The sequence below is a fragment of the Manis javanica genome, chromosome 12 (assembly GCF_040802235.1).
Source record: "Manis javanica isolate MJ-LG chromosome 12, MJ_LKY, whole genome shotgun sequence".
NCBI lineage: Eukaryota > Metazoa > Chordata > Mammalia > Pholidota > Manidae > Manis > Manis javanica.
Window position 1 is genome coordinate 26,715,156 of NC_133167.1, and position 27,195 is coordinate 26,742,350.

Consider the following 27,195-nt stretch of genomic DNA (forward strand, 5'->3'; position numbering starts at 1 on the left):
AAAACTAAATTTGATCTTCGCATTTTTGGTTGCTTGCTTGCTTTGTTTCCTAACTTTTAAAGCATCACTTGGCTGTGGCAAATGGAGGCATATTTCAAGTGCTATCAGCAAAGCAGAGACACTGCTCCTGTGCATTACTGTGCCGAATGCTCTTAGAATTAGGTGAGGGGATGGAATACAGAGTTTCATGGAAGAAAGCATTTGCAAAGAATATAGAACAAAGTCCCAGTGGAAGAGGGTTAAGGAAGACAAAAAGCAACCAGTTCTCTGCAAAAATTAAAGGGAAACCAAATACAGACATTGGAGGGGTTCAAAAGACATTTAAAGACTGGTCTCTTTTTCTTTAAATATGATTTTCCTTTGCACAGATTTCCCAAGCAGTTCACCTGGCTGACCTCACTACTCTCTCAGCCATATGGAGATCCCTGGCAAAGACCAAGAAGTTATAAACAAAAAAATAAGAATAAGAACCCTGGACATAGAGATTCAACTTCCAAGCTATGAACCCACCCAGTAAATTATGTGACATTGCTGAAGAGTCACTGCAGTCCTCCTGGCCCAGGTCTTATCAGGTCTGTTAATTCCTATAAACGTGCCTGTGTAAACCAGCACCTCAGAAAACAGCCTCTTTCAGGGAAAAGATTTTTGGCTCCCCTGTCCCTCACTCCTTTGTTCCTACACCTGGCCTGAGATGTCGCTTTCGGGTCTGGGGAACTACCGGGTCACTCGGCCTCACCCATCACCGGTCAGCGTGAGTGTATTTCTCACGTTGTGTCACACACAGTGATTCTGTCAATGGCCAATCTTCTTTTCCCCCTGACCGCCCGGTCCCCGTGCCCCCACACCGCCATGCCCCTAGCTGTCTGGATTCTGGGCCTGCCTGGGGAACAGCCCTGCCTCTCTGGGGAGAGACTGATTTGCAATGCTCTTCACCCCAAACAAGGAGACCTTTCATTTGAAAAGGAAAGATGTTTTATTTTCCCCTGAATTAGAATAATGAAATATTCCTTGTAAACCTGGAAATTAAAATGCAGACAATACATGTCCTTCAATTTCCTTTTATTGGTCTCCAGAGGTGAACACAGCAACAGTTGTAAATATGTATCAGGGTAGCTTCTGGCCTGGGGTATTGAAACTCCGCTGATAACAATGCCGACGGCGCTGTCTGGCCTCTGCGGCAGCCCCTCCCGCTGCTCCCCACCCTCCGGCTCACTTCCCTCTCCCTACCCTGTTTGCAGTGACTCTCAGACTGGGAAGAAGCATTCTGAGGAGACACTCCCACGCCGTGTGGGCCAGAATGCATTATAATGCTACGGCTCAATTACAATACTCTTTCGGGGGATGCGGAAGGCACGCACAGGCAGAACCCAGCCTTAGAGTGCACTGCCACCTCCTGGAAAACCCTCTATATGGGAGGCCTGCGGTCACTGCTCTTCTGGTGCCACCAGTAGGACACGAGGCCGTGGTCACAGCCTCTGTCTTCAGCACCAAGGACCTGGGTGCACGGAGCCATCTTCTCTTGCCCCTTCTCACTGGAACGCACCCATTCCTGAAGGAAATGAAAAGGTGTTGTAGTGTCATCTTAATTAAAAACTGGCAACCAGGCTGGGGAGGCCACTGGTGCTGCGACTATGATTATTACTCCTGCCTTCTGCCCAAGGCTGGTAACAGACACCGTTTCCTGTAAATGAGTGCCTGGCACTGGGACAATCCTGTCCCTAGGATCTTTGGAAGAAGCGGCCACCTTACCCATACCATTAAGGATGGTACCGAGGACTTGGGGCAGAAGTCACTGCTTAGGCAGAGCGTCGAAGAGAAGACAGCACCAGCTCTGCAGCCGTTTGCTCTGTGGCTCTTGTTTATCAAGATTCCACCTTACAGGCATACTGGGATAACTAATGTGAGGGGGGTTGCAAAAGCCCCATTAAAATCGTGGTAACATATTTTCAGAAAGCACAGAAAACACAGTTTTTTCACTTAAACTCATAGCATATGAGGGTCAGTGCACACCACTGTGCCTTAGAGGTGCAGTGCCTTTTTTAAAACCACTTTACTGATTACAGCTGGTCAGTTATTAGGTTTGGGGTAGATGATCACAGTACATTTTGGGAAGATACAGGCTTTTCATCATGTGCAAGAACAGGATAAGCAATTTCTTTACCAACAGCTTTTCTTTGAAATAAGCAATTATCTGCACAAAGACAAGAAAATATTCTCATTAACTGAATTAATTGATTTCAGTTAATTAACTAAATTGCTTATATTCAACTAGCATCCATCTGAAACAGTAGTTCTTATCTTTTGGAAGACCTTTTGAAAAATATGAAAATTTATATGCTTTTTTCCCCAGAAAAACGTATATATATGCTGCATACGACTTAATAAAGTCCATGGAGCCTCATCACCACCTTCATCACAGCCAAAGTGATCTTAAAGTACTCAATTAAAATGCCTCTTGCAGCTAGACTTCTTTCCAAAGCTTGGGTTTAAGTTTGGGACCTCCTGGTTATTTTAGGGCACAAAGGAAGGCCACAGGGATATTTGCAAATGAGCTGACCTGTGAGGAATGGCCAGGGGTGTTTCCCCTTGCATTCCCCGGCCTCATGCTGAAAGTAGGCTCACATGTTCATCCTTTGAAAATCCTGGTCTTGCAGAGGCACACATCAGAAAACCTCTGATAACACCTTGCTTCAGCCTGGCTCCAGGAAAACAAAGCGGATTCAAGGGTTCTGCCTCAGCACCTGTTTGGACTCATCCATTATCTTAACCCCTGGAGAGAATCCCTAATGAAAGAGGTTTGGGAACAAGCCTTCCACGTGGCAGGAGCATCAGACACCACCTCTTCTGACAAGGTCATGGTGGTAGTTCCACCACCCTCTCAAGGGACTGTAATGTATGAAAATGGGACAACTCTCATGGCCCAAAATGTGAGGGGGGTTGCAAAAGCCCCATTAAAATCGTGGTAACATACTGACATATGGGATTTATTCCAGGGATTCAGCCTTCTAAGCAAAGGCTTGTGTCTTTGGCTCCTTGTTTTCATCATTATCATCCACCCCTGGGAGGAAGCTTTTTGTGTCACTTCCTCAGCTGTTGGCAGAGGCTGTGCGGTCGGTCACATGGGTGGTTTCTGATTTGCGCTTCCAAAGAAGTTCTCACCCTCCAACTTTTCTTCTGCCTGGACCACTCCGGCAGGTCCCTGGGAACTCACTCTTGTTCTCTCTGTCTGGAACTGAAGGAACTGACGGAGCCTTATATTTATACAGTGCTCTTAATGTTTTTGGAGTTTCATCTATTAAACCTCATTTCTTTCCACTTAGATGAGAAAACTGAAGCACCTGTAGATGAAGATAATGAACCCAAATGTAGTAATGACAGATAAGTACTGGCTGCTTCTTAATGGAGTATCAGTTTGTTTAGCACTTCCAATGCAATGTCACATTTCCTCTCTCCAACAACCCTATAGAGAGGTACAATTGAGATCCCTTCTTTTCAAGTCAGGAGACTGAGAGGAGATTCAGTCAGTTCTTGCTGCAGTAACGCTGTGTAACAAATAACTACAAATTCTCAGTGGCATACAGCAGCAGGTACCCATTTAAGTCATGCTTTTCCCATTTTGTGGGTGGTTGGCCACACTAGCCTGGGTTCAGCTGGGTGGCTCTCTTCTGTGTGCCTTTCATCCCCATCCTCCTTTCATCCAGATGGCTGACAGGGCGGGTTTTTCTCACGGTGCTGGTAGAGAGGAAAGTAGCAAAATGGAAAGATATGAGACCACTTAAGCCTTAGGCTCAGAACTTGCATTTGTATATAATTAGCCAAAGTAAGTCACATAGGTGACCCCAAAGTCAAGGAATGGAGAAGTACACTCTGCCCAAGATGAAACCATGGCAAAAGTGGATGTAGGGAAGGGTGAAGAATTGGAGCCCAAACTCACTAAGGGTTCAGGTTGAAATTTGAACCAAGACTGCCTGGCTTAATATCCAAATTCTTAGCTACTAGGTTATATCATGGGGACTTAACAAAGAGTCACTATTGTTATCTTAAAAACTCAACATGTCACTCAATAGATGGGGTGGGTTAATGTAGACAAACAAATGGGAGTAGGAGAGGAAAGCTATCAATAGGAAGAAATGATGGAAGAATAAGAATTGTGGCAGAGACAGAGGTTGTAACCTTAGCAATAAATCATAATTACCCACTGCTCACTATTTACAGAAGACTTGCTCATATCGAACATCACCATTCCAGAGCAAATGAATAGAATATCCCATTTTGTCTCCTGAGTGTCTGCATTGGCATGTGTCACATGTTTGGAGACTCAGAGACACTTTTCAGTAGTAATTTGGGAGATGTATCACATTGCAGTAGCATACCTAACTTTAGACAAGTCAGCGATACTGTGCTTTCTTGGAAAGGGTGCCGGGGTCAGAAACATCAGCATCTGATCTTAAGAGGTGCAGCAAGAGAGCAAAACCAACATCTGTGAACCAGATGAAGACAAATAGAAAGGAATGGGATGGTACCTCAAAATGTCCACTGAGGATTAACGGTATCGAAATAAAATAAAGGCAATGGATAAAGAGTAGATGACTGAACACATAAGAAATCTTTGCCTACCAGGGAGCAGATGACCTATTTTCTGCATCTTCTGAACCTCAACTCAGAGTTAAATTGCTGGCATCCACTACAGATAATTCATGAGAGATCAACCCTTGTCAAGACCAGACGCCCAAATGCCAGCCACTAGCAAGAAGCCAGTGAAGGCTGAAGAAGAGGTCACCGCAAAAGGAGGGGACTGGCTCCTCCGCCAGCCAGTACGTTCCCTCTGGATTTATGACTTTATCCTTTCCTCTTTTTTGGAAGTTTTGGATAACTTCAGACAACGATCTTACTCTCCATCTCTTTATCCTGTTACCTTGAAATAACCCGTAAGGAACTGCTGACAGCCTGCTCTCTGCCCCTTGGGCGTGGGTATGCCTCGTCACTGCGATAGACGCCTGCCCTGCAGAAGGAAAGGGGAAGGAAACCCACAGACCAGAAATGACTCTGGGGTCAATCAGGAAAAAGGCAATGAGAGGGAGAGCCTTTCTTACGAGAGAAAGGAGACAAGCCCCCTCTCCCTGGGGACATCTGTGAGGCCCGGGTTTCAGAGGAAGTGCAGAGGCCCAGCAGGCAGCCAAGATTTGAGGGACCCATTTTGGAGAAGGTCACTCACCTGTACTCTGCCTCCCTCCTCCCCCAGCCTTCCATGTGGTGTGTCTTTCTTGAGGGGCAAATTCCTCCACAGCGATGCCACCTTGAGACATTGTACCCATCCCAGAGTGACCGAATGCTGAGAAGCCAGGAGCTAAAAGAGAATACTGGGAATATTTAGTCACTGACAATGACATCAGACACAGCCTAGGTGAGGCATGCCAGCAAGGGAGGACAGACAGCAGCTCGGTACACCCGAGGGAGCTTTACTTCTTATTGTTCCTCTGTGGGAGGGGTTCCCTTCCTGTATTTTGAAATTGGCCATGAGGGCTGGACTGGGACTGTAAGAATCACAGTCTTAACTCATTACATTTATTGAGCAGGTACTTTGGCTGGGAGGGGTGGTCTAGGGTTGACAGTGACTTTTTCCTGGAAAATCAACATCCTTTAAAGTATCTGAGAAAGTATCTTATTTGTTATTTAATCTTCCCAACAACTGTTATAAGGTAGATCCTCTTATTATTCCCATTTTATCAAGAAGGCAGTTGTAACGCACACAAATTCAGTAACTTGTCCCCAGATAATATAGCGGTGAACTGACCGAGTTAAGCTTTTAAGCTGGGCAATAGGACTTCAGGATTTCTACCATTAACACTGTCCTATGGTGTTTCCCACATACATGAAACCTAGGAATGGCTGTATATAAAGTTACTTGAAGAGTTTGTGTGAGACCCCAGAGGCGTTGCTGCTACCATTCTGTAGACACTGTGAATACAACAGATATTGGCGTTGCTTTGGGGGACCTTGAACTGAATTGTGGAGGTTTGCCCAGCACACAGTTCAATAAATAAGTAGTTTGACTTGCTCCTTGAGAATATGATTTTCTTATTATCCTCATATGATCTTGAGAATATGGGATGAATTCTGAGATGTGTGCAAGGCCCTGCACGCTGGTATAGTCTGCTGTTGCTTTTTGATTGATCAGTGTCCACTCACTCTTCTGCCACAAGCACCTGGCTTTATTTCCAGTCTCATCCATGCGGTCTGGGGGAGCTGGTCTATGAGTGGGCATGTGACCCAGGCCTAGACATCGGCATATTACAACTTCTTGACCCAAGGAGGCCCATTGAGTCCCTATTTGGGAATTTTATTGAAGCTGTTGGAAAAGAGAAGCACTTTTTCTCCAGGGGTGCAGAAAGGCTAGGAGACAGGCCTAGAGCCCCTGGGGATGACCTGCTCCTACATTAGAAGAGCCACCTTTAGTAAAACCAACAACAAAAAAAGCTGATGCAAAATTAAAACATGGAAAATCACTAACTCTGATAACATCTTTGGAGTTCCCAAGCAGATCCTTCTGTTCCTATACTCCCTCTAGACGTTTCCATTACACAAACCAATAAATTTCCTTCTTTTGGCTTAAATCCAGAGTGTTTAGGGTTCCAGTCCCTTGTATCCAGAAAAATTCTGCCTAAGACACCAGTGGATCTTTGGAAGAAGGCACACCCCTCAGTCCTAGGGCTTAAGAACACCATTCCTTCAAAAGCAGAGTCTGGGGGTTGTCTCTACTATGGGGACAGCAGCCAACATCAGATGCCTAAACTTTTAAAAGGCAAAGATCCAGAAACAACCAGGCATTTCCCGACTGAGATTTAATTCTATCCTCTTCTTCCCCATTCTGAGAGAGGCTTTTTCAGACTTGTCCCTGCCTCCAGTGCCCCCTGCAAGCCCCTGATTCCCAAATGTACCCCCCACCCTATTCCATCCTACCCCATTCTACCTCATAAAAGACTTTGAGGGTATTTTTAATTACAAAAGCATTAATTGAGTGAAAAATCCATAGCTGTTATCAGGATCTCAAATTAAAGAACATGTCTTGCATGGGCCACAGATCATTTAAGCAAGCAGACCATTTGCAAGTTCGGCTCAAGCTTTAAGACAACTAGGTGAAACCTTGCCTGGCCCCCACCAACCCCCACACAGAGGCTGAGTTACTGGCTCTTCTATTCTCAGCTCCTGGCACGTGGCCTCCATTTTAATACAGATCCTTATGTGAATGTTTGCTTACATTCCTGTATTTTGAACTAGACTCTAAGGCCCTTGAAGGAAGAGAGTTTTATCTTTTCATATTTTACTACCTTTTACTTAAAAAAAAAAAAAGAATCAAGGTACACCTTGGCAGCTTTATCCTATTTATGAGCCAAGGGCCCTAAGTGTGTTCCCTGCAGCTGCGGTATTAACATCACCCGTGAACTTGTTAGACATGCAAATTCTGGGGTCCCACATGCTGAATTAGAAACAGAGACGGGGCCCGGGAATCCACGTTCAACAAGTCTTCCAGATGATTCTGATGTTCACAAACGTGGGAGAACAGCTGCTCTATACTCTTGCTGCTCAGTGTGTAGCGGTCCGAGTGCTAATAGTGCCCACATCATCAGAGAGCTTGCTTAACATTCAACATTTCATGCTCTACCATAGATCTATCACTGTGGCCCAAGAATCTGCATTTTAACACTCTTTCCAGGTGATTTGTGCACTCTAAAGCAGTAGTTCCTAAATTTTTTAAAGCATCCACTTACCTAGGGATCTTGTTAAACCCAAGCTCTGATGCCTGAGATTTTGAATTTCTAACCAGCTCCAAGGTGAGACATGTGCCACTGGTTCAGAGACTGAGTAGCAAAGGGCCAGAGAGAAACAGAAAGCACTCAAGCCTTCAGGGAAACAGGGAGAGGGCCGAGGAGCATCTCTAGACCCACTCCCCATCCCTCCCTCCACAGCAGGCAAAGTAATTCTGTTTTGTCTGATTTATATACTATGTTTAAGGTACATTTTTATTTGAAATAAGAATTCTGCTGCAAAACATATTTTTTAAGCAACTGCATTAGAGAAAAACAGTCAACCTTTAAAGTGATAGACTTGCAAACCTTATTATAAAATAAATGTCATAGGGTAAATTAGCATATGTGCAGGAAGAAGCTGGTGGATATCATGTTTTTTTAACTTTTTTAAAGCTTTTAGTAAGTCTCCATATTGAATGAAATTTTGAAAAATGAGATTAAAATGAAGGTTGTTTGTGACTCAAGAACTGATTTAAAGTTGGAGAACAAACCGTAAGTTTGACTCGACAACTTGGCAGTTTTACATTTCCTACTTCCGGTCTGCAACAAAATGGCTCCTCGTTTTTCCATACTGCCCCCTCTGGCTTCCATGAATCTGTTAAGCTTATTTTTAGCATTGGTCTAGTATATCTTTCTAGGTAGGGATGAAACAAAGAAGACTTAAGACAAGTTCTCATGCTGTTACACCACCACAATTTTTCTAACCAGCCACTCACAGTAATTTCACCCCCTTTTTCCATATTCTCCATGTTCAAATAAACCCCACATTGAGTCTTTCTGACCACCTCTTATTTCTGTCCCTTTGTTTCCATTTTTCTGGCCACCAACTCAATCTTATTAAATTTATATGTGCATGATGTATTTTTTTGAAGTGTTCGCCTCAGACTTCTCCCCTCCAGCTGTCTCACTGTAATTCATCCTTCCAGACTAATCTTTATATAGCACATGTTTATTTACCCTCTCTGTGCAAACACATAGGTACTCCCGCAGCCTATAGGGATAATACGTAAACTCCTGTTTGGCTTTCAGGATCTCCAACCGCCTCATTCCAGCTTGACTTTTGACCTCTTCTTCTCAGGATCATCCACCTAGTCAACTGGGTTTTTGTGTTCAAACCCATGAAAACACATTACTCTTTGCCTCCTCTGTGTTTCTGTGGTTGCTTTTGCACCATCCATGCAAAGAGAAAAGACACTGTTTGCCTTTGATTTGCACTATTATTTTGAAAATGACTTGCAAAAATGTACTTTTAGAAAAGAACAAATTCTCAGGAAAAAAAACATTAAAAGCCGCATGGGGAAAGGAACCCACAGGTCGGAAAGGAGTTAGTATGCTCACCATTTCATCTCTTTAAGGTTTATTTTTTATTATGATTATTATTTTAAATGAACGACTCCTTAGAAAGAAATAAAAGTCCTTTTTCAAGATAGCTAAAAAAAGAGTATGCAGGTCTGATTACAGCAGAGTGGAAAACTGTTATAAGTGGATATTATTTTCTCATAAAGTCTTATTGTAACACCCAATACTTCAAAATTTACAAGTCCATAAAAGCTAATATTTTTTACTGTGCCTTCAATAGAGACCAAACTGGAATGCATGTGTTTTTCTGAAGTGAAAGTCTTATGTGGACCAAGATTCCTTGCTTTCTAGAATGATAACATCTTCACCATAATATTTCTGTCTATTCAACATGCATAATCCCCAGTCATACTCTGAATGTTCAATCATAGTACTACTTTTATTAAGGGAGATTTTAGGAAATTAAGAATGTGTTATGTTTGGTAACAGTTCCCAAGGTGGTTGTATTAGGTTGGGCCGCCCAGAGGCAGACCCAGAGGAAGGGCTCATGTACATATGGGTTTATCAGGAGGAGCCCCCAGAGGGTAAGGGAGGAAGGCAAGGGGGGAAGCTGTGCACTGGAGCAGCCGCAGAGCACGCTCCCTGGGGTGTAACTTCAACCTTGGCCACAGGCTCTCGGGAACATGAGGTACACTTTGGGTTTTCCCCAATACACTGAAGGGGACTGTGTTTTCATACTCCTGGGCACATCCTTAGCTGTCCAGGTGGGCTGGGAGTTCCTGGTGGTTCGTATAACTCCCATACACTTCTAGCTCTTTGAGGTTGCAGGCAGAGTATCTGCAGCAGCCAAAGGCACTGGAAAGGAGTCACACCTGTGTGAGCCATGGGAGGCAAAAACCACACCTAGGACAGAGAGAGATGCAGAAGAACGGGCCTGAGGGGGTCTGGGTGAGGGGGCAGTGGTCACTTGACAATGCTTCTGCATCCTGCAACCAGAAAATTCCTATTTCAATAAATTATTTCATCAGTTGACAATTTTTAAGAACTGTGTGGCCATGGGTATGCTACTTACCTTCTCTGTGTCTCAGTTCCTTCATCAAATAAATAAAAATACCCAACTCACGATTCTGATGAATGTTCCACAAGTTAATACACACAAAGTATTTCAATCACTGCATATGGTAACAGAAATTAATAATTATTCACTTAACATTTTAAACTCCTTTGTATTTAGTATTATATTTTATGTATATGGGCAGTGGGCTCCTTTTAGCGACATAGTACATTTATGCCAGATTCAAGATATATGGATAAGAATAATATGGAGTGATATGAGGAATATATTTTCAGTAACATATCAGGAGATTACTAAACTACATAAGACAAGGAAGGGAAACAGGAGCTTAGTCATGCATAATGGAAATAAAAATATAACTCATTTTGACACTGATGTAGAAAAAAAATTAGGGCTAGAGGCTTGGATACCATCTGAATTTATCATTTTGCACATTTTAAACTCTAAATTTCCCTTTAAGTCGAGAAGATCTAGATCCTTTGTAGTAATAGTTATGGAAAAAAGCACCTACTGTTTTTGGTGGAAGGAAGGAAATAGTAGCAGAAAATGCAGTATATTCAAATTTCCTAAGAATTTTAAGAAAAGGCATCATGGAGACACCTTTATTGGCACTGAGATAATATTATATTGAACCATATAAAGTCGCCAGTACGTGCACTTTTTTGACCTATGAAAACAGCAATTTCATATGATTCAGCCTAATACATACAGCCTGTAAGGAGACAGTCTTGTATGGGCTTCTCTTCCTTCTACATATCTTGTTGTCTATGCCAGGAATGCAAGGCTCTGAGCACAGTTCCCCTGCTTACTTCTTGAATGTGGCATTGATGGTCGCACCAAGTTTTCTTCAGTCCTAGGTTGACCATTGATGAAACCCAAACACTTTGTCCCGACAATGCCGCAATTGTGACATTGGCATTTTTAACACTGTATACAATGTATACATTGTGTATGACGCATAGATAACAGCATTGTAAATAGCTGTTCTCTGATTCATTAAGGCCTATTGCCCCTGATGTTTTCCTTTTTGACCCTTATCAGCCACACACTGGCAAAACAGGAAGAAATAAAGAGGAAAAAGAAAGGCAATAAAGGGGTTATAATCAAGAAGTACATTGTGACTGTGACCAACAGGGAAATTTGGAAATAAAGACTGAACACCCAAGGATGCCCTGTCAGCCAGTCAGAGCTACACTTGTTCAAAGCCTGACAAGTGCTTAGCACCATGTCAAGGTGCCACATAGAGATTCATAGGAAATGACAGTCATAGACACTACCTTAAGAGTACTTATAGTGTAATAGACAAGACAGCACAATTAAATGCCCATGTATCCATAAACCTACTGTCTGGCCCTTCACTTACGTCTCTATTGGCTTGCTATTTCTCTTGTAACACCTGTCACAAGCTGCAATATTTAGTTTATTTATTTGTGTTCTTGATTATTAGAGCTCCCCAGAGTTGAGATTTGCCTGACATGCAACAGTGTGTCCATTCCAATTATTTATGGCCACCATCCCCAGTCTCACCCACTGGAATAGAAATTCGAAGAGTGCGAGGGCTGGGCCTATGTGATCCACCACTGTAACCCCAGAATCTAGCAAAATATACCTAGTAGATTCTCAAAAAAAAATTTTTTTTAAAATAAATATTAAATACATAAATAAAACCAGCAACAGCTATATAGAGAGGTTATATAGCTTCTAAATGCTGCTACTAACTCAATAGCACAAAATTAAGTGCCACCCGGCCTCAAAGGCACAGGCAAAATTCTCAAAGAATTTAGATGAGAAAAATACCTCTAGGCCCCAGGGCAGCTGCCCTGGAACTGAGCACTGATGCGTAGTGGGCCCAGCCAGATCAGCAGAACTTCTGAACTCATCTATAGATTCACTGAAGTTTAGAGTGGTTTGGTTGGTACCATTATTGTAGCAATAACCAACGAACATTATACTCTTAAAGTAATAAAAATAGTCACCTGCAAAACAGACATTAAAATGAGAACATGATTCACCTTTATTGAAACAGAAAGCATTTTTAGTTGAATTATCGGGTTCCACCAGAGCTGCAGACAAACATCTCCCTGCACTCCGCACCCACCTCACCGAGGCTGAGCAGGCTAGGTCACATGCACTCAGAGAGAAGACACCAAAGCTATTAGCAGGCTCAGCACCACGGAGGTAGATGTCACCTTCCCAGCACTGTTTGAATGCCAGTATTTTTCATATACATCGTCCAGGATGGAGAGTACAGCTGCCATGGTCTCCTCGCAGGTGTCCTGAATCTGAGCTTCTGGCAATACAAATCCATAAGTACCATTGTCCCTCAGTTCAAAGGTATATGAGAAGGGAATCCCAATGTCCTGAGCCCAGTCTCTCGAAGACCCTGACGAGGCATCTACAAGTGAGAACATGAGGCGGAGTTAGAAATAGTACTATGGAAGGACAGATTTCTATAGCTGTTTCAGGGAATAAAGGTTCAATCCAACAAAATAAACTTCGTCACACTGGGGCCTCATGGATAGCTGTCTTCTCCCCACCCTTGATAGTAAGGCCCTGTAGGGCAGGAATTACACCGTATTCCACCTCTCTGTCTCCCCTCGCCATCCCCCATGGTACCTAGCATTATGCCTGGCACCTAGCAGAGGTTTGGTTAAAGTTTCTCAGCTGAATCAAACACTAGACCACCTGATACTGCAGGCAAGAGTGAAGTGACATATAAAGGAACAGAAACAAAATGAGGCACAGGGAAAATATGATGTAAATATTATCTTGGTGGTCCTTCAGTGGGTGGAGGAGGGAGTGGTGGAGGACGGGGGAAGCAGTATACTCTCCTTTCAACTAAATTCTTCTTCTTCTTCTTTTTTTAAGATTCTTTCTCCAGGTCCCACCTGCTCTGCTTTCTTAGCCTGATGGGGCTTCTGGGAACTGAATTCAACTGACCAAGGGTCACCGGAAAACATCCTTCCTCTTAACTCCTGTGCCTTCTCACTTGCCAGCTCTTTTAAACTGAAACCAGAGGGAGTTCTGGTCTGAGCCAGTGTATTAATTTTTTCTTTTTGTTCACACCTTATCCCTAGAGAGCATAATTCTGGATTTGTACAGACTCCCTTTTATCCTTGGTCATTTTGATTTCTACAGCTTCCTGTTGATCCCAGGAACTCTCCGTCCCTTCCCTGCCCACTCCACTGTCCAAGGTGCACTGATTTCTTTTGTGCCCTAGATACCATCGAAGAGGAAGAAAAAAAAGATACTTACATAAAATATCTGCACTCGATCCAACTCTATAATTGGTTCCATGCTTTTCTTTCAATGCATTTGCTGCCTTCTGTCCAACTTGGATCTGTAGGTGGGAAATGCAGAGACAGATATCTGATGTTAAAAATAAATCCGACAATTCAGAGGGTTTGGTATTTTGTCCAAATCCATCTCCAGGTTCCAGACCATCTTTCTAACTTCCCACTGGACAGCTACATCTAGGTAGCCTGCTGCTACTTCAGACTCCACATACTCAAACCCAGTTTCATCGTCTACCCCACTAATAAGGCTGTTTGCGTTTTCACACTTCTGGCCTCTCATGCTCCCCTAAGCACACGTACACTCCTGCAGTCATCTTTGACTCTCCTTCTCCCAAACACTTACCAAGTTGCATTTCCACTGCCATCACCCTATTTCAGTCTCATTAGCTCTGAAATGGACTACTGTCATCTTCTAGTAAGTTTCACTTCCTTTCATCAATGTTTATCCCAATTGATCTCCCCTGGCTCTCAGGTGAGCTTGTGTGGAGCAGAACCATGACCACGGTCCTGCTGAAAAGTCTTCAATAACTCAGCTGCCAGCTGCATGAAGCACAGATTTCTCACTTTAGTATTTGAGATCTTCCATCATATGGCCCTGACTAACCTTTGCAGCACCACATTCTCTATATCCCACCCTAGATTATGGCCAAACTCAAGTTCTCCCACATGCCCCAGTTCCTTAGACTGTCTACCTTTTCTCAAGATATTGCCTCTACCTGGGATGCCTTACCTCTCATCTCTGTCCGTCGAAGTTCTACCCAACTTCAAAGAACTTTCTCACACGCCAACTTCTCTTTGAGGCTTTTCCTGATCATCCCACTGGGTTCTCTCTCTCCTCGTGTTTTCCCCCATGGTCATTGGTTCATACTTTCCTTACTGCTCCCTGTTTGCTTTTCCTTATACGTATTTGATGCTCATCTCTCACAAGCTCATAGAATTTCAGAGCTGGAAGCCACACACTTCCTCACACCTACCTCCCTGTAACCTTACTACACTGGAATCCCTCAGAACTAGGTGACTTCTAAGGTCTCAGCCTGGCTCTCTGCACACCCTTTCTGAGATCAGAGTCACTAACTGAAATACAGGTGTATTGCCTGTATTTACTGACCTTCTGGTATGTCTCCTTACACGCTCTTTTGACAATCTAAGTATTCCCCATCCCAGGCTCTCTAATGCTATATTCTGCCTGCTTGATGGCATATTCCCCTCCTTCCCCTTGGATTTTGCCCAGACACCACCCAACCCCTTGCCCACTCCCCGCCTAGCCTGCAAGCCTCTGCTGCTTCACCGCACAGGGCAGCCTGGCTGCACACGCTGGTGCGTTAGCGTCCCTGACTTCTGGCTTTATGCCCGGCCTCTCCCTCCGCACCCTGCGTTGCCCAGTTGAATCCTGAGGTACGGCAGAGTGGTGGTTGGGCAGAGCAGGGAGAGTCGCAGTGAAATTCCAAAGGAGGAGCAGAAAAGACAATAGCGGTAGTGGGGTCATGGGCAGCGTGACCTGGGCCTCCCTGCGTGTGGCTAAGGTAAGAGAAAAACAGTAAATGGAACGTACTTTCAAGATTTTTGCCTCCTCTCCTCTCACTACTGAGAATTCTGTCTTGGGCCATTCACCTTCTCTCTCTTTCTGAAAAGAGATTCTAAGTCTGCCTTAGCCCCTGGGCTTGTGCCGGCCAGAACTGAGATAATGAGTAGGAAGAAGTAACAAAGTGCAACGTATAATGCTGGTTTTATCCATTTACGCTGGGAAGAGGTACAAGAGCTGTTTGTAGAAAGAAGAGGAATTAAAGGGAGAAGAGACTTAGAAAGGGGACTTCCGGGAAGAGAAATTCTGCTAAGGAAATAAAAATGAAGTCTGAAGAGGAAGGATTTAGGGTAGCTACTATGTCTGAGTGAAATCAAGAGCCCGAGGCCTGGGGAAAGAGTGGCTGTGATTTGCTAACCACACTCCCTTTTGCAGTTCTTTTAGAGGCTCTGGTAAACATGCGAATTGCTTGTAATTCTTTTTAATACCCGTGTGATTCTGTATTTCCTTGAATGAAGCTCCAGGCCAGCCGCTCCACGTGGAGCCTGACTTTGGTTTGCGTTACACGGACGGGCTCCAGGCTGCGTCTTCCATCCAAAGGGTTTCTTGTTTTTTTTTGGTTTTCCTGCATTTTTTTTTCTTTGTCTTTCCTGCGGCTCACTGAAGATGACTCTTTCTTCTGATTGCCAGCTTTTACTTATTTTATCCTATATAGTTCTCCTCTCCCAAATCCTGGCTGAGGGAAGGAAACCGTCTTCCCAGTTTCCCCTTCCTTGCAGACAAGAAATTTCGAATACTTTAAAGGATTCTCCTGCAATTACTGTGGGGAAGTTGATAGGTGTAAGAAATACAGCATATATGAGATGTATACAGCTGTGATACTTAGCTTACAGATCGGATCCTTTCTGAGAAGATAAAATGGGAATCTGAAGACTCTGACTTCTCTTTCTAAGGTTAGAATTCCCAATTATTCTCTCTTCTTCTGACACTACACCACAAGGTCATAGACAGCCAATTTCTCTGTGGCCCTTCTCAGCCTAAAGGCACTTTCTAGTCAAAATAATAAAAATCCCTTTGCTAGTAGTACATAATTTACATTGTTAAAGACCTGCTTAATAATTTACATTGTAAAAGACCTGCTTAATAAAGCCTTCACTGGGCAGAGAATTTCCTGTATTCACAGGGAGGCACACTAAAAGGTTGATTAAGGCCCTGGCATGCATATGTGCAAGGACAAAGGTTGGGGTGGGATACAGGGGTTGACACGGGAAGAGTTCAAATGGGAAGAATGTTAGCATCTAAATATTAGAATTCTTATAGCTATTCTAATTTCCAGAGCAGTTTAGAACTGGGCTATATGTGGTTATGTTTCCCCTACACAGTAATTGCTAAATTGTGTATCACATAGTATCATATTTATCTTAATTTCTACAAATTTTTGGTTTTGTAAATATATAGACATTAATTACTAGTCTCTGCTAATTGTAAACAGTACCAGAAATTGAAATCTCCTTAAACAGTTGGTTTGGCTCTGTGTCTTTGTGCACAGAAGGGGCTGGGAACTGAAAGTGTTCTTAGGGGCTATCAAAGCTTGCCCCTAAGAACCTCCAGCCACCACCAGCTGGCTTCAGTATGGATGACACAAGGTGGCAAAATTTTCACACTGTTATTATAAAAGTCTCAGATGAATGTTTATGATAACTCTTCAGCACCTGAGATCGTAAGAGCTACAGAATCGGAGTAGTCTTCCTTAATTTGATTTGCCGGTTTCCACAGAGAGTTTAAAGGGTTGTCCATAATTGCCATCTTAGAGTTACCTTGCAGTAGTAGCCAGGTCAGTGCCCCAGGTCCCTCCTGCCTTCTGGCCTCTCCTAGCCTGTGGCCAGAGGGCTATGACCAGGGAGTCGTTCAGCAGCACAAGACCCTCTAACCTTCGAACACAAACCTTGCAAAATGGCCATGCAGTATGTTTTCCTGAACCAAGAGAATGAAATTCCCTAGAAAAATACTAGGGTTTATGAGTCTTTTTTTTCTGCTGGTGGAAAGCCTATCCCATCAACAGTCTCTATGTAATGGCCTGTCTTTGGGGCCACACTTCCCTTTGAGCAGAAAATAGACATCTGCAGGAAATACCACAGAAACTGGGAACTAAAAGTGTTCGGGGCTTCTCCACTAAAATCTTTGTTTCTGCATATTTCTTTATTAAAGAAATTGACTTTCAGAAAGGAGGGGGAACTACAACACAGTGAACTGGGCATCTAAATTGGTAACAGCTCTTAGAAGTTGCAAACGCTTTCTGAGTAGAAAGAGACAGTGTGAGGTGGTCAAATGAATGCAGCCTTTGGTATCTGAAGAGATGAGTTCCAGCCTGGGTACCACTATTCACTGTCTATAGGGGATCTAGAAATATAGTTAACTCTAGGTCTCAATTTTCAAATCTCCAAAGTGAGCTTATTATATTGTCATGAGGGTCAGATGAGTTAATGCTATAAAATCCCTTTGTAAATTGTAAAGTCCTAGGCAAATGTTAGTTATTTCCATATCTTACAAAACAAACGTGTAGTACAAATGTCCAAAAATGTTGCTGAAAAGATACTGGGGTACTGTTAAGATATTTTTGACTACTGGAGGAAAGGATCCTTTCAGCAAAGATCTTATAGTGGTTTTTCTTTTTTTGCCCAGACATATGTGTTATGGGTCATGCTCCAGTAGGAATGGGACAGGATGTAGAAGAGAACCAGTTAGTCCCCAGGCCTCTGTGATCTTGAGAACAGAGTAAACTGAGTCCCTATCCATCCCAGCATTTGTTGATAATGAGGAACTTAACTTAAAATATTAAAAAGATAAGTTTTTTTCTAATACTTATTAGAAAATAACAAGTATTGGTGGGAACATGGGGAAATTGGAACCCTTGTGCACTATTGGTAGGAGTGGAAAATGGTAGGAAGGTGTACCTATTGTGGAAACAGATTAATGGCTCCTCAAAAAGTTAAAAATAGAATTACCATATGATTCACCAATTCTATCTCTGGTTATATACTCCCAAAATTGAAAATGGTGTCTCAAAGAGGTATTGTACACTTATGTTCATAGCAGCATTATCTGCAATAGCTAAAGGTAGAAACAATTCAAATATACATCTGTGGATAAATGAATGAAGAAAATATAGTATATACCTATGATGGACTATTACTCAAACTTAAAAAGGAAGGAAATTCTGATGCATGCTACAACATGGTTGAACCTTGTGGACATTATGCTAAGTAAAACAAGCCAGCCATAAAAAGATACCGTCTGATTCCACTTACATGAGGTATCTAGAGCAGTCAAATTCAGAGAAAAAGAAAGTAGAATGATGGTTGCCAGGAGCAAGGTGGGGCCAGAAGTTGTTTAATGGGTATGGAGTTTCAATTCTGAAAGATGAATGAGTTTTGGAGATTGGTTGCACAATAATGTGAATCTACTTCACATTACTTGATTGTCACTTGAAAACAGTTAAGACGGTGAATTTTATATTAAACATACTTTACCACAATTAAAAATTGAAAAAATAATTGTAAAAAAAGATAAATATTGCAATGATTTTAATTTATACTCCCTTTGGTTTGTGTCTATTGTCCGGAGGCTGAGGAAAGGGCAAAGAGACCTTTCAGCATTTCTGCCCAGTGCTTGAGCCAACACAACTTCAGAGATCTGGTAAGACAGAGCACACTTTCCCTGCCCAGCTGGACTCATTGGCACCTCCCCTTACAAATAGTCCTCGGCAAATACTAGAGGCAGAGTTTAGGAGAAAATAAAGCATTGTGTTAGCAGAGAAGAGAGCAGATATTATTTAGCTGTGTTATTTTAGATATGCCATATTCCACGAACAGCTGGCGAGTTCTTTAAAGCATGGTTCAAAAGCTATAATTGCTGAACGGAGCTTCAGGAGAATTTACAGAAATGAAAGTGCATTCCTGCAGATTATTAACATAATCATCTCATTTATATTATAGACGAATACCTAAGATGTCTCCCAACTTGACACTTCACGAAACAGGTAGTTAATTACCATAGGTAAAGCAGCATTTAACCTGAAGCCTTCCCAGCAGGCATCTGGCAAGATGTAAAAAGCAGGAGAAGGAAAATAAGGAAGAGCAGAATGAACAAAGTGGGGCTTGGAGCCAAAAGCTTGGAAATAGAAATCAGGGAAAGGAAGCCAGGGGTCCCACTGAGGCTCTTCTAAAGGCTTTGGTGCTACGATCTTACCAGTTCTTCATGATTACTTGTTTTATTTTCAGTGTAGCCGTAAGGCAGGAGAATGAGCTGCCCATATGAATGCATGGTCAGGAAGCACACAATGTTCTCCTTCTTGCTCTCAATAAAGCTGGAAACAGCTTTGGTCTCTGGTTCAGAGACCGGTCCTGCCCCACAGAATGTTAAATCCGAGCAGTTTTTAGATGCGCCAATACCTGGAATACGCAGGAAACCACAAGGAAGGCATCATGATCCAGTTTAGAACTGACAGAGGGCAAGGGGTCATCCTCGCTTAGGGCAATCTGTGTGTGGAATCAGGGCTTACCCTTGCTCATCTAAGTTAGTTCTGGTTAAATTAGTCAGCTTGGTAGTCATTCAAGGAGGAACTCAGAAAGTCAGGAGGGCTGACATTTAGATTTAGAAACAAACTCCACACTTACATGGCCCGAGAAGGAGGATGCAAAATGAAATGGCATTTTCAGTACATTTTCACTTAACATGGGGTATGTCTGGGAACCAGTTCTTGGGTTTCTAAGTCAGGCTTTGATGGAGTCTGATTGGCCTATGTCTCTTACTCAGTCATATTAGAGCTATTTTGCAAGGATTAATTAGTCTGTCCTCCTCTCCAATAATAATAAGGACCATGGGTGGAGTGCTTTGCACATGCTGGACACTGTGGTAGCCCCTCCTAGTGGCTCTGCACTTAATCCCCATGACAACCTACTAATTTGGTATGACTAAGGGCCACATTTTAAAGAGAAAACTAGAGCAGAGAGATGAATCAGTTTTTCCAAAACCACACAGCCACCAAGCCTGAATTTTAACCCTTGCCATCTGGTGTTACCCACACTGCTCTTAACCATTCCCAACTCTTTATTTGCTTCCAACTCACTAGGCATGCTGACTTTCAGAAACACAAAAATGCCCTCCAGACAAGGAAATGTTTGTCTTCTGTCCCTCTGTCCCTCTGCTACAAAATAATCTGCAAAGATAATTCTCTGATTTTTCTTTTCTTTATGATAATTGATATACTTAAAAACAGAGACAAACTTGAGATGCATTCACACCTGCCTAGGTCTTCTTTACCCTTGTTCAGCCAGGCTCACTTGAAGAGCATCCTGAACTGCAGTGGTGCTGTCTCTTACTGTATAGGTAGTATCATCTTTGGAGGGAGAACTCTGATCAGGAAGTCCAGAAAGTTGTACAAAATTACATGTTCATTTTCAAATGTTATAGCCCTAGTAATTTGCTTCTTCTCTAGCTTCTCGGCTCCATTTTTTTTTTCCATCAATTTATCGACCAAACATGTACTTACTACACCAGGATGCATTGAAATTTCGATTGAGATCTGTCCCAAAACATGTGCCATTGTTATGGGATGAGTGGGATTTCCTCCAAAGTCGATCCTGTAACAGAGGAACACCAGGAGGTTGCCATTCAAAAGTGTCACAAATCACAGTGCTAGTGATGATGGCTGGTCCTCAACCATGAAAAACCATTCCTGGGATTGTCTGGAAGAACTTTCCTTTAACATTATGAAGCTTGTGCATGTCATAGTTAGTCTTGCAGATGGACTAGCAACCATCTGCACAACCAAAAGCGTACATAGATGTAAGCCATCAAATTGGAGGGAGTGGTTTGGTCTGTTCTTCATGAGCAGATTAGCAGCGCCTGGTGGATGTGATCTGCTTAATCAGGGAAAGCTTGAGAGTCATTTTTTAGGTCCCAGTGATACAGGATGAAAGAGAAATAGTTTGCCAGATGGAAAAGGCAGTTCCAAGTGTACCAGAGATGGTTGGCTGCACATTTCTGGGAGCAAGAGACTGATAAGTAGAGATGGCGAGAAAGAATTTCTCCTAACAAGCTCATAGGGAAGGACTTGACTCACACACTGGGCCAAAGGGCTGCTGCAGAGAAAGGGGTCCCAATAAGGGCCTTTGGGGGAGCAATGAGGGAGTGGGGAATGGAAACTCTGTAGAAACAGGTTTCATTTATGGAGTGATGTGCTTTAGACACATTTCAAAGAGGGTGTTGTCTACTAAATAAAAATCTTTATGAGATGTTTGCCCCATGTGAATGATCACAGTGAAAAATAAAAGCTGGGTTAGAATTTATACATCATTGGTGTCCCTTATGCTTCAAACCTAAGGTGTTATATGAATTTTATACCAATAGGATCCTGAATGGTGGCAGGCAATCCACAAACTTTAAGGAGATGGAGTTGAAGAAAAGTTAAGTCTGGCTCGAAAAATGGGAATATGTCAAAAACAAACAGGCCAAAAAAAAATGTACTGGATTTCAACCCTAAAAGGGCCTCAGTTTTCTCAATCCTAAATTGACTTAGATTGTTAGGTTAAAAATATTAAATTGATTTTTATCCTAAACAGGATTTCTTTCTTTACATGGCCACAGAACATTTCTGTAATAACTGAGGGCAGGATAATGAATCTGAGTCAAGATTTAGTAGATGAACTCATCCAAGGACCAACTAACTGTACTTACAGTTGTCCAACTATAAATATAACCATCTATGTTAAGAACTGGAAGCACATAGAAATCCAGGTTTCTAAGGAACCTTCTTATCCTGGGATTGTCTCTGTAGTTTTGTAGAATCTGGAAATTTAAGAAAGAAACATTTGGAATGATCCTGGCAGAGGTCTTTCCTCTCTTAATTTTCAACTTAATTACAAAGGCAATTAACTGCCTGTAACACCAGACCTCTACCCTCCAGCCCTCTAACCCCGCCTCTGCTGTCATATTTGTTATGGTAATGGTTCTCAAAGTCAGTGTGCCTCAGAATCACCTGCACTTGTTAAAACACAGTCTGCCTGGCTCCAACTCTCCCAGATTCACCCCCACCCATGATTCACTAGGTCTAAGGTGGGGAGATGGAGTCCAAGAATTTGTATTTCTAACAAATTCCCAGTTACGCTGATGCAGTTGGTCTAGGAACCACACTTTGCCAACTACTTTTTGTGGGCTTCTTTATATTTAGGTTTCTGAAAAGACAGACACAAAAAGTATGATATTCCTTTTAAAGGTTCCTTATTCCCTCAACGGAAGGGGGGAAGTAATATGCAAAACTTGATCGTGCTGGTTTTTTTCCCCCATGTTGATTTTTTTTCCCCATGCTGAATCTCTGAATCCACACAGCAGACCCCAGCAGTAATTATTTCATACTCCTTTTGCAGGTGAAAAACAAGGGGCCCTGGTTTTAGAAAATTTGCCCTAGACTATTTGAAAAAGGCAGTGTCAGGATTCACTCATCTCTGACTTTCAAGATATATTTTTCTCCTACATTTTGACATGTTTACCTTCCAAGAAAAATGGTTTTGTATCCGCTAAGAAGAGATCAGAATACCTAACTCTTTTCTCCGTGAAGCTACTTATTAATTCCATTCCCCTTGGGGTGAGGAGTAGCTCAGTAGAGAGTTATATTGCCAACAAGTGAGAGAGAAGCACGCTTTCTAAATAGCTACAACTGACAGATAATTTGTGGGATGGTTAACTATTATAAGGAAGCTGAAGACACTTACTTCTTTCACAAACCATTGGCAAAAAGCTGGGGCAATCCATTCCCTGGCATGAATTCCACAGTCCATCCAAATGATCTTCTTGGTATCACTGGATGGTTGGCTGATCTGGAGGGGACATCCATGCAAAGTTATCAGGTTTCTTAGTCTCCTTTATTCCTCCACACTGTGGTTCCAGGCATGAGGCAAGGATGCTGGCAGAGATACCCACCAACAGGGCCCTTTCCTAGGCTACTTGAACTCTCCTGTCAATTACTTTGGCTGGTGTTCCAAGGACTGAGTGCAGACTCCCCATATCCCTCACCCAAAGCCTGGTCTTCCCTATACCCTAAATTATTTCCTATCTATACGTAAAGGCAGAAATCCCCAAGCCAGAAAACAGAGGCTAACTATCTATGAACTTTCTAAAGCCTCACCATAAAGGGTTTACTTAGAATGGTAAAGTGCACAAAAGGTACCCTTCAAGCAGTTCAAAATGAATCTTAGTCTTCACTTAAATTTCTTGAAACTGTGAATGGATCCAAGTACATAATCTCCTGCAATACTTATTAAATTCATTAAATTCCCCTCCCCTTAGAAACTCTTCCACTCCCAGTCAACCCAGTCTACTTTCCTCCTTCCCCATCGGTGGTTCTGATACATCGATTCGGTCTAACTCCAGGAAGACCTCCTCCTCTTTCAGAGGCGTCGGGTGGGTAGGAAGGAACCCAGCAATTATGGATCCTCTGTGATGGAGAAGAGGCTGTGACTGCGCACATGTGTGTAACAGTCACGTCTGTTTGGGAGGTAAATGGCCTGGACTCCCACTGTTCATTCAAAGCCACTGGGAGCTGAGCTCATCATGAAGGTTCTCCCCCTTTATCTATGAGAAATTTACAAACTGAGATTAATACAGGGCTGGATCCATCATATTTAGGGAACTTTTTCTTTTAGCCTCACTTCTTTTCAAAGTTACTAGCATGATTCCCAATCCACCTTTTACCTTAATTACCACTTTTATGAGTATATGCATATGGGTTATACATTTATGTTCATTGTTTCCTTATTATATATCAATTCTATTCCTTAAAATACACTCTGAGCAGAGGATGTTTAGATGTCTTTTTGGCTGACTCGGGTCAGAGTTTGATGTACCAGTCAAAAACCAGGTTATTAGTTGCCCATGCTTACCGTATCAACCAATCATTCACTCAGCTCCTTGGAAAATAGCATTACTTAGTTCATGGCCCTCTTACCACTTACTGCATAGAAGTTCATTTACAGTCACATCCCCAAATTTGAGTTACCTACAACTACAAAAAAATCTATTGGCTATGGAATAGCATTGAGCCAAGAGTTGAGTGAATGATGCCATGCACAATTATTATTAGGAATGATGCTGGCAGCTTTGAAAATGGTTGAGGCTAAAAGAAAAAAGTAATAATACATAAGTAAAGAGAACCTTCCATGATCCTACGTTCTTAGTGGGCATGTACTTAGGCCCGGTATGAAGAAAAATAGGAATGAGCTCTTCCACATCTAGGCCTTACTATTTTTAAATCCTAGCCCATAGTTCCCCCATTCAGATTCTCTTTATCCCAGAACTTGATTCCACCCAGATGATTAATGTGTAATCATCTGTTTTGAATTGTAAAAACCCATTTTGCAGGGAAAAGGCAAAGTTGGCCTGCACTGCCTCTTTGAACCTTGTCCATATTTCTGATTAGAGCCCCTGAATGGTAAACAAATACCCTTGGATTGGGTGGGAGAGATGACTCCTCACCCCACCCAAGGTAATTCTCAGCCTTCTCACTCACCTTTAAATAATACATGGGCTGGTTCTCATAGGTCATTCCTAGGAAATGTTGTGTCACCACGTCCCTGTACTTCTCATTTATCTGTCTCATCCACTGATAGATCTGAAACAGCCAGGGAGGACTGTGGTTATCAATAAGAAGACCATTTGCTTGCCTCTAATTTAGATAACTGTTTCTTCATTAAGATACTGAACTCTGTATTCTGTTCTACATTAAAACAGCTCTGTGCTAAACAAACTAGAAGACTAAACCAAGGCATTATTACTGCCCTCTTCCCATTCTCTGTAAAGATCTACTCTTCTTCACCATCTTAGGACACTCTACTGAATTTTACAAATAAGTTATTGAGAATTAACAATTTCAAGAATCCACTGACACACTTCAAGAACATCATACCATCACACATCCTTCAAATGGCCACCAGACCTCCAGACTTCCAAGAGGCACTCAAACATGCCAGAAATTTCAGTTGGGATTATTTTGTGGGATCTTCTTCAGTCTTTTGGAATCTCAACAATATCCTTTGCTAATGTCAGTGGATCCAAAATAAGAGAATAGCTGAATTCACCCTTCACAGAACATGCCAGCAGACATTTCTAAATCAAAGCCAAGTTAATCATTTTGATTTAATGGAGTACTACACTTGAATAGATGTTGATTTACTTACAAATCTTACTCCATGCTTAGAAAGGAAGGATTTTATACCTTCTCCTATAAGTCAATAATTTGGGGTTCTATAAGGCTAAATGGCATAGGAATTCATAAACATAAGATGTGTTAAGACAATCAACTGCATGTGATAAGATACTTCCCACATTCAGTTTCTATGTAGTTGAAATATCTGAATGATAAGAGTTATGGTAAATAATAATAATTAATCTGAGATAAAAAATATTGTATGCGAAAGTTTTTGTATCTCAGCCAACATTCATTTTAGCATGGACTATCTGAAGATAAAATGCGTTATTTTAGCAGTAATAATACTTAAGTGGGTGTATTTTCAGTTCAGTCCTGTTAACCAAAAAGAATAGCAATTCATTACACAGGCTTTGTGTGTGTGCTCCTGTGGTGGGACTGGGTCAGATGCTGGTGCCTTAAGCCTTGGCAGAGTTACAAATAGCAGGGCATAGCAACTGCAGCAATAATTGTTTATTTATTGTTTAATCAGTGGCAATGTAGTTTATTTCACTTGCTCCCACAATAAAGCTGCAAGATAAGTAAAGATAAGTACTGCTACTTCTGTTTCACAGATGAGGAAACAAGGATCAAAGAGGTTAAATTTCTTGGTCAAGGTCACAGGGCAAGGTCAAGCCAAGTGTGGCCTATTTCTGATAACAGAGCATAAGCTTTCTGTGGGCTTTACTGCATCTTGTTCAAAATATTAGAATCTTTAGTACTTTTGGGTGATTGTCACAGAAGAAAATATAAATTCTTTCCTGTACTTTTAAAAAAATGCTGAGTGAATAAATGATAAAGCCTCTTTAGAGGACAACTTGTGCATTTATAGAAGTATATATTCTTTAACCCAACAATTCTATTTTTATAAATTAACTTTAGAAAGTCATACTTTAAGAAAAGTTTTGCATGATGTCACACACACACACACAACTCCCCCAACACATGTGCATATTTAATAGCTGATTTTTTACTGTATCCAGTTCCAGAAACCACTAATCTTATCTCAATAGCAATACAAATTTCTTTGAAAAAGAAGTTTTCCCCTCTTAATAACCTCTGCCCGTGTCTTTTCATCTTACAAGATATGCCACATTTCCAGCTAAATATGATTCAGCCAGAAGGCTTCTCCATTCCATGTCCCACGCCCACATGCACATTGGTTCTGCCCTGCTTAAACTGGCTAAGGACTTGATGAACATGAATAAGGGTTAGTTCTGGTTCATGTTCACATGCGCAAAACTGGTTGGGATGTTCTTTCCCTCCTTTTCCTTTTTGTTGTTGATTTTTCTTTTATTTTATATCACCAGGATTTTTATATCACCATAGCTTCAATGGTAGGGATCAAGTGGTGATGTCTGGGAATCCCCTGAAGTCAGTGCACAGGCAAATCTCAGCCTTACATTTTGAGCCTCTCTAGCCCATGGATTTTAACAGGGAGTTATCCCTTACCCATCCTAATGTAGGCTATGACCACTACCAGCCCCCACCCCTCATCCCATGTGTCCTTGCTCACCTCGTCCATGGGGTGATACCTGGTATAGGAATAGGTCTCCAGGCTCCTCCCCCGACTCACTGTCTCATCCACAACCTCTCGTCTGGGTTGTGCTTGGGATCTGCAAAGGGACGAAAGTAGACAAAAAACAATGAAAGAAACAAAATATCAAGAGGGTTGGAAACTTGATGAAAAAGGTAGTAGAAAGCAATGTGTACAGAATTTGAAGGACAAAAGCCAGTTGTTGGAGCCTTGGCCCTGCAACTTTGTGATTGTAAGACCTTGGCAACCACTGAGTCCCTCTGAACTGCAGTTTCTTCATCTGTAGAATGAGGACAGCCATTCCAGTCTTGCAGGGAGGCTAGGATAGTTCAATATGATGTTGTAGCTGAAACTTTGAAATTTGTAAAAAAATATAATAGCTAAGATTTATTGAACTAAAATATGAGACTCCCTGGTC

At 42.1% G+C, this 27,195-nt stretch overlaps 1 protein-coding gene and 1 long non-coding RNA gene across 3 annotated transcripts in view; one reads left to right on the top strand and one right to left on the bottom strand.

Annotated features, from left to right (window-relative positions):
• Positions 1-12,172: 12,172 nt before the first annotated feature.
• The window catches only part of CPO (carboxypeptidase O), a 62,521-nt gene continuing 47,498 nt past the window's right edge, over positions 12,173-27,195 (bottom strand). For both annotated transcript variants that reach the window (XM_073218229.1, XM_036995010.2), the window contains exons 2-9: positions 26,757-26,856; positions 24,566-24,667; positions 22,773-22,877; positions 21,739-21,849; positions 20,552-20,642; positions 19,249-19,451; positions 13,438-13,522; positions 12,173-12,577 (exon numbers count right to left, since the gene is read on the bottom strand). In XM_073218229.1, the coding sequence (XP_073074330.1) occupies positions 12,315-12,577; positions 13,438-13,522; positions 19,249-19,451; positions 20,552-20,642; positions 21,739-21,849; positions 22,773-22,877; positions 24,566-24,667; positions 26,757-26,856 (1,060 nt within the window). In that variant the 3' untranslated portion in view covers positions 12,173-12,314. The remainder of the gene's footprint in view (positions 12,578-13,437; positions 13,523-19,248; positions 19,452-20,551; positions 20,643-21,738; positions 21,850-22,772; positions 22,878-24,565; positions 24,668-26,756; positions 26,857-27,195) is intronic.
• LOC140844975 (uncharacterized) overlaps positions 14,867-27,195 on the top strand; it is a 68,170-nt gene continuing 55,841 nt past the window's right edge. Inside the window, exon 1 of the long non-coding RNA XR_012123579.1 lies at positions 14,867-15,001. This is a non-coding gene — a long non-coding RNA (uncharacterized lncRNA). The remainder of the gene's footprint in view (positions 15,002-27,195) is intronic.